This window comes from Idiotropiscis lumnitzeri, chromosome 8 (genome assembly GCF_059441095.1).
Source record: "Idiotropiscis lumnitzeri isolate Australia: NSW breed Sydney's pygmy pipehorse chromosome 8, RoL_Ilum_1.0, whole genome shotgun sequence".
NCBI classification, from domain to species: Eukaryota; Metazoa; Chordata; class Actinopteri; order Syngnathiformes; family Syngnathidae; genus Idiotropiscis; species Idiotropiscis lumnitzeri.
The window spans coordinates 21825999-21835694 of record NC_142398.1 but is presented as its reverse complement, the minus strand read 5'-3'; the positions used below and the strand labels follow the sequence as shown (position 1 = coordinate 21835694).

At 42.0% G+C, this 9696-nt stretch overlaps 2 protein-coding genes across 4 annotated transcripts; both read left to right on the top strand.

Annotated features, from left to right (window-relative positions):
• The first annotated feature begins 462 nt into the window (after window positions 1-462).
• LOC148332778 (uncharacterized) lies at window positions 463-4751 on the top strand. The gene is made up of 4 exons (XM_088302596.1): window positions 463-633; window positions 1773-2421; window positions 2503-2592; window positions 2909-4751. The coding sequence occupies exons 2-4, from the start codon at window positions 1813-1815 to the stop codon at window positions 4124-4126; spliced, it is 1917 nt and encodes a 638-aa protein (XP_088158722.1). The 5' UTR covers window positions 463-633; window positions 1773-1812; the 3' UTR covers window positions 4127-4751.
• Window positions 4752-5177: 426 nt separating this feature from the next.
• Window positions 5178-9408, top strand: LOC148332777 (uncharacterized). 3 transcript variants are annotated; one of them, XM_088302593.1, is made up of 6 exons: window positions 5178-5715; window positions 6063-6452; window positions 6542-6682; window positions 7457-8869; window positions 9133-9220; window positions 9301-9408. In XM_088302593.1, exons 2-5 carry the CDS (start codon window positions 6102-6104, stop codon window positions 9211-9213), a joined length of 1986 nt encoding a protein of 661 aa, XP_088158719.1. In that variant the 5' UTR covers window positions 5178-5715; window positions 6063-6101; the 3' UTR covers window positions 9214-9220; window positions 9301-9408. The 3 variants fall into 3 exon arrangements, with proteins under 3 accessions (XP_088158719.1, XP_088158721.1, XP_088158718.1); XM_088302595.1 differs by having other exon boundaries at window positions 5179-5434; window positions 5603-5715; window positions 9133-9408; XM_088302592.1 differs by having other exon boundaries at window positions 5179-5715; window positions 9133-9408.
• Window positions 9409-9696: the final 288 nt, after the last annotated feature.

The following is a 9696-nucleotide window of genomic DNA, read 5'->3' as shown; positions in this document are numbered from 1 at the left end:
ACATTCTAAATAAAATCAGTCATTCTCAGTCTGAATTAAAACTCTGACAATGTAAATAATTTATCAATGTGTTGTACAACATCAAATAAAATGCTGGAGGGTTTTAACAGGGGCTACACAGAATTCTGACTTTGAAGTGGGAATGGTGGGAAAGCCCTTTTTTTTTTTTTTTTTTTTTTTTGTTATTCGCTGGCCCGAATCCTCTTCTGGAGATGACCGAATAACAAGATTGAGATTTGGGCACACAGGGGTTGAACGGTACACTGCTTAGAATCGGCAAGCGCGATACGGGCAAACTGTGGGGGTGCTTTTTTTCCACCTCAGATTGAGTGAAATCAGTTTGCACATTTAGTTGGTGGCACTAATGAAACATTAACTTGTTTATTAACCGCGAAGAAGAAGAAGGGGGAGAAGAAGAAGAAGAGTAACCTACTCCATCCAGTAGGGGGCGATAGAGGCGCAATATCGGTACACTTCACCCGACTTTATGAAGCACATAAAACGATACGTTTAGTGGTAACACTTCCACCAACATAACCTTGCCATTTCAGTGCAAATCATTTATTTGTCCAATTATAGAGTGACTAAGAGGGACCCGTCTCCAATACCATCCAAGCGTTGTCGGACGGAAAGGTAACTATTGTGAAATCCAAGTTAATTTGTGAAATGCTAAGTGTCGAGTATCGCTAGCTACCACTGGTCTGCAGACTTGATCCTTCCATAACGTTAAACCTCCATACTTGCATCTTAAACTGATTTACTGTAACCCAACAACTTTTGCAGGGTCAATGCAACTCTAAATGGCTGTTATGAAATTAGTTTTTAGCCGACGAATGTAAATCAAACTCCTCTAAGCCCATGAGGTTATTATCATGCATATCTTGTGGAGGCTATTTTAATTTTAACTGTTCAAAACTGGTAACGATGCACCAAATTCTGGTCAACGTGTGAATGAAAAGACAACATTGCTCGAGATTGTAGTTGTGGCTTTTTTTTTTTAATTAAAGTTGAATTCGAGATTGAAACTTACAGAACTGTTTTAATTTTTACCCAATTTTGAAAAGGCTGGTATCATTGGAAAGCATGCTAAACACAAAAACAACTAACCTGTAATTTGGATGAACTGTTGAACTCTAAATAATTTTAGGAAGCATAAATAAATATGTATAAATTTAGCACAGTTAATTGTCATTTGTCATTGGTAAAATTCATGTTGGAAACAGTAGAAAATATGAGCCTGATGCCGGGTTAGAGTAACATCTCGCCAGTGGCGGGTCCAAAATATGTGTATGCGGAACAACCTATTTAAATTACATTTTGTAGAATCATAGAAACATATCATTAAGATGCACTTAGGACTTTGTAAAATAATTTTACTCACAATGTTTTTGAGGGCAATTTGTCAACTATAAATTTGGTATTACACGTGCTTGCGCTTTAAAAAAAACTTCAAAGTTGTGATTAAAACCAGGATTTTTGTTCTACATCATCGATAGTTTGTGTTTGGTGGTAAGAGGTATAGTGCGGACGCAAACATGGAAAACAGCCATTCCATCGCCATTCAAAATGTGCCGTCAAAGGTGTCAGTCAACAGCGGAGACACCATGCTTCCCAACAGTAACCGTAATATGTACTTCACTTCCCAGAAATCTTTTATTTAATTTAAATAAAATATATATATGAAATTTTGGTACATGTAAGCAGGGCAAGCTGTCAGCGAATGTGGGTTTATACAAAAAAAAAAAACTTTGGACAATTTTCTTTCCCTCTAGTTTTTGCCATTGCGTCACATGCCGGAATTGCCGTGTGAAGATGCACTCAAAACGACCTGAGTATGGCCAAAGGCAACCCCACGGTGACAGAGACCGAAGACGGAGGGATGACTACAATGCTAGACAGGAAGCTAGGCATGAGTACCATCGAGACGCACAGTGGGATTCCTATCATAATCATGGTCGAAGTGGGCCTGGTCAAACAGAGCGAAGCGGCAGAAGTACAGACTACAGTGACTCCCCTCAAACGCGGTACTCTAAAGACAAAGACAGAGATGGAGATAGGAGGAGCCCAGTGAGGGCACGTTTGTCCTCCCCGGATAGGAGGGTTGCTGAAAAGAAAAGGCGCAGGTTCACAGACGACAGCCGTGATGACTACAACTATGGATGTGAGCCTGATGGCATAAAATATAGGCAGTCGCCCGATAGTTTTCCACCGGATTTTAAACATCCGTGGCCACAGGAAGTCAGAAGGAGTATGCAAGATTCCAGAAGCCAGCACAGACATGAAGAGTTTACTTCCAGGTACCGCCAGCCCTACGATTCCAGTCACAGACAAACAACAAAACGAGACAAAACGAGAGACCATCACGAAAGAAAGCCCAGTCACTCACTTGAAAAGAAACTTCCCCATAAAGACTCAAGAAAGGTAAAACGTTTCGATCCAGAGAGATAAATTAGACATTTTCCACATGTAATAATCTAATCTGATTTGTGTGTCAATGAATAGAGTTCTGTCAAATCCATAGAAAGGAAGAATAGCTCTCCTGCAGATCGTACGGAACGAGTCGAGAATTATTTGGATTCATCTAAAAGACAGGTAGGTTCATTTCACACAAAGCAACTTTGACGACAATGTGAAAAACATTTTGTTCAACGTTGTCATGCAAGTCCCATTCATGGCATCCATTGCAGTGCAGCCGTTGTTGCATAATTTCAACATGGAATTCGAAACAAAGTGTTAGATCAAAGTTTGCCGAAACAAAGATAATAATTATTCCGCTTCGATGATAGTCCGCGTGAGATTCGATTGTGCGGGTGTACCCGATGAAAGGTATGGTGAGTGTCTTCTGTATGTCTAAGCAAGTGCAGGTGAAAATCCCATGAACTGGTTGCCTCTGTCCGTCTCCCATCAGTCTTTTGAGCATGTGACCGAGCCCAGTCGGGATGTACCCGAGAAGAAATTTGCCAACGGTTTCCAACGCTTCCTTGATGTACTCAATAAAGGCGTGGATGTGGACATGCTCAACCAGATTGTCATTCAGACCCCGGCAAAAGGCTGCGGTCAAGCGCCGTCTGCCGCGGAGCTTCCCTACGTTCCACGAGAGCGGGTAAAAGAAAAGAGCAAGGAAGGACTTGTCAGCAAATGGAATGAAGAAACTTCGGGAGAAGAATGCCACGGGCTGCTTTTACCTCAGCAAAGTCTCAGGTCCTTCAGCCCAACAAGGAGTTCTCCTTATGGTGATATGTCAGCAAAGAGGAGCGATGGAAGGCAAGGCCGCACCAGGTCCGCGTTACCGCCCACGGTGGAGAAAAAAAGACTGAGACCCGAAGACGAGCACAAGCACCAGCAAATTCAGGAAGTGTTGCAGGCCATCGGGGTGGATTTGGGATCCGAAGAGCTCGGCCAAATGTCGCACCGGATTAACGAGCGCTTGTACGGAAAGAAAGAAAGCCATTGGCGCTCCCAGAGTACAGGAAGCAGGGAAAAGCTCAGGTCGAGATCCGCCGACTCGCCGAGGCGCCGCAGCAGGTCAAGGTCATCCTCTTCCTCATCTTCATCGTCAAGCAGATCGAAACCTTTGTATAATGACCTCTCCGTGCACAGAGACTCGTACAATGCTCGGAGCAGTTTCGATGAGGATGAGGTCTGGGCCTCTCACGCTGTCGGCAGCAGATCATTACGAGATGCTCAGGAAAGGGACATCCCAGGAAGCGTTTCTCCAAATCCCAACCTCGTGACATTAAGACCCACAATGCTCAACACGCCTGCCTACAGTCCCGTCAATACCTCGCCAATGCCGTTTCCACCTCTGCTGCCCAACATTTCCAACGCAGGGCCCGGGCTTCTTTTCCCCCCAATACCGTCCTTGCCTCCTCAGCCTCCCTTCTTCCCTATGCCCTGTCGGCCTCCCTTCATGCCTTACCCTTGTCCGTCGCCTTTGAATATCCTTCCGTCTGGACTCGCTCAAACAAGGCACTTTCTTCCGCCGCCATTGAATAACATTCATCCACCGTTTATAAACATGCCAAGTGTACCAACTCTATTGCCCAATGTAAATACTCCAGCAAAGGCAAAAATGTTCTCAAGGCCTCGTTGTTTGCTGGTCATTAATACTAAACAGGCCAGTTAGATGCTAACTTTGGATGTGAAATCTGTTTAGTCGTGTGTACACATGGACAAAATTGTAAACCCTCTGTTCATGAAAGAAAAACCCACAAGGCTCACTGAAATACCTTGGAACTGACAAAATTAACACTGAATAAATAAAGATACTGAAAAACAACCATATATATATATATATATATATATATATATATATATATATATATATATATATAATATTTGCTTTGCTTTTAATCATTACTTTTGTTGTTCTTTCATTAACAGGAGTACCAACAATTTTGTCCAGCATATTTGTTGATTGTTATTCATTGCTAAGTACAGTCCCCACTTGGGTTCCTTTTTGAGTTTTAATTCACTAAATGCTGATGTGGTTTTGCAAGCTATCTATCAGCAAGCAAAAAAGTAACACCAGACAATGTTAAACACGCTGACAATAATATTATAGTTGCCTAACAATATGATGGGATTTGCGATTTAAGACAAATTTCCAATCATCAGATAGTTGTTAGATATATATTATTGTTTTTGTTTGACATTTTCATTGGATGTAAGTGCACAGAACATGTTTGTTAATATGCTGTATGTATTGTAATACACTTGTTCATTTCTCGAAGTAAAGGGTTTGAAGTGGTCATGGAATTGTTTTCTTTTTTGCACATGTCACGCTTTTTTTCTGTCACGCTCAATGAGGATCGAGGTGATCAAGTGATATTTTTCAATTGCAGAATATATTCTTGAGATGGTTAAACCCTCATTCATATGCAATTAGGGTCTGCTTTTAAACGGAGCAAAATTGGACAGAGCACCAGTCCAGATCCATTTATTGTAGACTTTAAAAGTTTTGAAAATGAGGTTTGTTCCGTTGTGCGAAACTACAGTACAGCCGAAAAATTCAAGTTTACTCAGTCAATGAAGGAGATACGTAATCATAGCCGACATGGGCTTTTAATATTGCAAATTAGAGCGTCTCATTTAGAAAGTTGTCAAACCTATTAATTGGCAAATACATCTCTCGCAGGAAAATGTGAGCTAATGTTTTTGTCATGGTCTTAATTTGTAATATTGTATCCGTTTGGATATTCGACTGTTTGCCTTACCTTGTAAGACGTTGCACTGAATGCGAATTGTTCAATGCGTCATGTGATATTCTTTCCTCCACACATAAGGGGGCGCCACTAACTAAAACCGGCCCGGAAATACCAAAGGAGGACTTTTTTTAAATGTATTTGTGTTGATGGTCAAATATGAATGTCCTGCGCATCAACACCCCGTTCAGCTTTTCAGTTAACATCTGCTTTGTTTTAATATGACCAAGGTAACACATTTCGTACCGGAGTGCGAAGTGATGCGGTAAAAATGATATTTAACTTGTAAACGGTCAAATATACCTAGAAGCTACGAAGCGAAGTCACAAGTAATAAAATGATCGATGAGTATTGCAATTTACGGTGTACTACTTGGGCGGCTGTCACATTGTTGGTAGATTGAACCGTCCAGTGACCGAAACGTAGGGATCGAATCCCGGCTCCTGCTGTCCGCTGTCGAAGTCCTCGGGCAAGACACCGAACCCTGAATTGCTCCCTGTGGGACTTAAAGGTCAGCGATCGCCCGTTGCTGTATCCATGTGCGAGTGAATGGGTGAATCTGTTAACCGCTTTGGTCACCGTGATGATGAACATCTGGATGAGTGCTATTTTACTATTTACTACAGCAGTTGGTGTAATGTTTGATGGGCTACTCTCTCAAACCGTTGAGCATCCAAAACTGGCCTGTTGGCCAATATGCCACAAAAGAAAAAAAATCGCAGCTTGGTTGTTCCATGAGGCATATGTGTTTCAAATAAGTGTGAATGCAAGCTAACTTTTGTAGTGGTACTAAACAAACATTCTACATGCAAACGGTCGTTGCTTATTTGTTGTCCCTCAACTCTCTCCACATCTCAGGACGCAAACACGTTTCATGAAGGAGGCCTTAGTTGAAGAATGGATTTGGTTGGCTGGGAAGAAGACGCGTCTCTCTGTCAGCAGAGGAATCGGAAATCCATTTACCACAGAGACGTTCATGATATGGGAGTGAACGTAGCTCATAGTTTTTACCGTGATGCTGGGGTCTCTGATGGCGAGCCCCTGGAAGATGACGATCATCCGGAGCTGACCAGAAAAATGAATGTGCTTCGAGATATAGAGGAGCGAATATTAGACAAGAAAGCTACCATCCATAGGAGAATTGAAATGATCAAGAAGCAAGCAACACAAGGCTCACGAGATGCAACCCTTAAAGACAGGGTAACCACGATTTTGAAGCAGCAACATTCTGTCAACTTTCTGTCAAAGGTGAGAATTATATGTGATGGCCACTGAGCAGTAATTACACAGTGTTGTTTGAACGATGTATTAAATTAATTTTTTGAATTGCACTCAAGACAAACTGGTGTTCTACTGAGAGTGACGACTCTCCAAGCCATTTCACGGAGATGCTGGAAGACCATCCTCTGAAGCTTCGAGTCAAAGCTTTAATGAGGCATCGATTATGGGACCCCAGCGGATTTTCATCAAACAACCCGGTTAGTACATTAATCATTTAAATAGCTATTTGGCCATGAAAGTGCATGTACTGTTCATAATAAAAAAAGGTTCAATTGATATGATTTAAAGATGATCAATAATTAAGCCTGAGCACATAATTTGCAGCTGATCGGAATTGGGCAGAAAAGATCGGGTTTTTAATTTTGGTATTTTTTTTGTTTCTTTGAAGGCTACAAAGCAACAAAATAATCCAGAGGGACGTAGATACGTCCAAAAGAAAAATATATATTTGTATCTTAAGGTATGCAACATCACAAGCCATAAACAGCGGAAGTAAACACAGCTGGTGGGGGAACATTCTGGTAGTTGTCACGGGTCGACATCATAGGTCCATACCCACCAATTACCATAATACAGTTTTGGTCCTTCGGTTGTGTTCCCATTGTCGTAGCTTGCGCTAAATTGTTCTGAAATAGCTCCCACTACAATTTGTCAGTCATGCACGCTGATCTGAATTCATTTTTAGACCAGATTGGCTAAATGTGATCTTGTATAAAAGAATCCCCTGAGAGTACATTAAGTGGAGTCAATCATTCCCATTGTGTCAAATTCAAACCCATACCTGAAACTAAAACCAGATCAGGCAGTATAGAATCCTGTTATAAATTTATAAACTAATTATATGCAGCCTATTTGGTAGGTTGCAGCATATTGCAGAATTTCGATATCCATTCTAGGTCTTTTTTTTTGTTTTAGAATGATATTTGTTTGATCCATGGAGAAGTTAAGATTAAGTTTTGGACTTTTCCCAGGTGCCTGATCATGAAAGGGCCACGCCACCTCCTCCCAGTCAAAACATGAGTTCACAAATCCAGAAGGAGTCCGGCGCCAACAAAGGCTTTGAGTGCTTTCTCAGCTTGCTCAACAAGGGAGTTGACATGGAACTGCTCAGTAAGATCGTCAATGATGACAGTGAAGATCTTCATTTCGAAGAGCAGCCCTTCGACAGCCAGCACTCCGGTGTGACGGATGAGTCAACTCGGCCTCCGAGCAGTGAGAGCCTTCAATGCGGCAGTGGAACCCAGCTGCCAGAGAATGACGAAGATAAGACGGTGCTTTCCACTTGCCAACGGGACTCCAGCGAAAGCCACTCACTGTCGGCTGACGACCAGAACGACAGAGGCAAACGAGACCATTCTTCAAGCTCCAGTAGTGGATCTGAGGCTCCCACGATCGTGAAGAAAACCAAGACCGAAGAAGAAAAACCAACGGTGGAGGTCGATGAACAGCTCCAATATATTGTCAAGTCTTTGGGCTTGAGCCTGGAAATGGAAGACTTGAGAAACCTAACAGACCGGACTCAAGAGCGGCTGTACGGGAAAAAGAATGAAAGGCAGCCAGTGAGCCGCAGTACGACGACGCGGCACAGTCCAGTACGTACACAGGGGTCCTCCAAATCTGACAGGAAAAGCTCTTTGTCCTCCTCATTGTCGCATTCTAGAAGCGGTAGTCCCTCTTACAGCCAGTACTCCCACACCGCGGACTCTCAGGAGCGGCAAGAGAAAGATTCATCGTTAACATACAGCGGCTCAAGTAAAAGCCGAGAGAAATTGCCACTTTCAGATGACGTACAAGAACAGGAGACTGTCGGAAAAAACAACAACGCCGACGTCTTGGATGAAATCCCTTATGCTCATTCCCACTCTGATCCTGCTGTTGCGTTTGATTGCCCAAATGACAGTTTGCCTCATTCCTCCCACAGCGGTTACACAAATTCTTATTGGCCGAGCGCTCCAAATGCCAGTATCACGCCATACTATCCCAGTAGTTTTCCTTTCGCAATGGACACCCATCACCCCAACTACGATATTTCCTCAGCACACCAGGACGGCCGCTTCCTTCAAGATGTTTCCCTCGCAAATCCAGACCTGTCTGCTAGCGAAGGTCAATTTGGCTCCATCTCTGGTCCGCGGTGTCTGCACGTGGTCAATACGAATCAGTCAGTTCGCCAGTGTGTGGCGCAAATGCAGAGTGCTAATGAGCGAGTCACGCAAGAGAAAACCAAAAGGCAAACACCGATCAAGGAACAGAGGCGATCTGTGCAGAATTTGAGGGCTCATTTGGCAAGTGAAATTCCCATCAAAGCAAAAAAGAAGAGACGTGGTCGGAAAAAGAGGTCAAAGAAACAGCGAGCACAAAAAAAAAAGGCCAACTCTGAAAAAAAGGTGAGCTGACCGTTTTCTCAAATGTCGTTTGTTAAAGTTGAGCAGAAATTGAAATTAAAATGTCATTTTTCATGTCATATTTGGAAAATCAGTTCACAAAACACAATTTTGTGAAACGTACTCTCTATACGAAGCAGCTTTTTCTTTTCTCTGATAATTGTGTTTTCAAACATGTTTGTTGTGGAAATATTTATGCATCTATGAAATGATTTCTATGAATGGTTTATATTGTGCTCACCTAATTTTTTATTTTATTTTTTTAGATCTCAGAGACCAAGTCTTTAGTCCAACCAGTCAAGTCAATATTGACAGAAGAACGTGATCTTTTGGAGTTGTCTGAATAGAACAAAGTTACGTTAAGGATAATGAGCTAATAATGATTGAAATTGGAAACAATCCCACATTTTTTTTTTTTCTTTTTTTGTGTGCAGATGAGTGACGTTCCACCGTGAACCCCAACCTGGATAGACTGGTCAGCATTTGTTTTTTAATGCAATGATTCCTTTAACAAAAAAATAAACATTTTATATTTTACATTAGTTACAGTATGTTCATTTTCTCAACATAGATTCCGAATGTCATCAGGAATTTGCGAGAGTGTTTACGTGAGGGTTGTGACAACAATACACACTTTTTTTTTTTTTTCATGCTTTCCACTTAAGTGTGACTTGTTCAAATGAGGTTTGTTGTTTTGCCTTGTTTTTGACAACGTACCTCACACAACAGCTTCCTCCTCCATGTCGCTCTGGAAATACCGCCACAAAAGTGACGTGGAGGAACTTCTCTTTTCAAAATAGCTTGATCTTTGGAAGTCATAGCTGCCCATC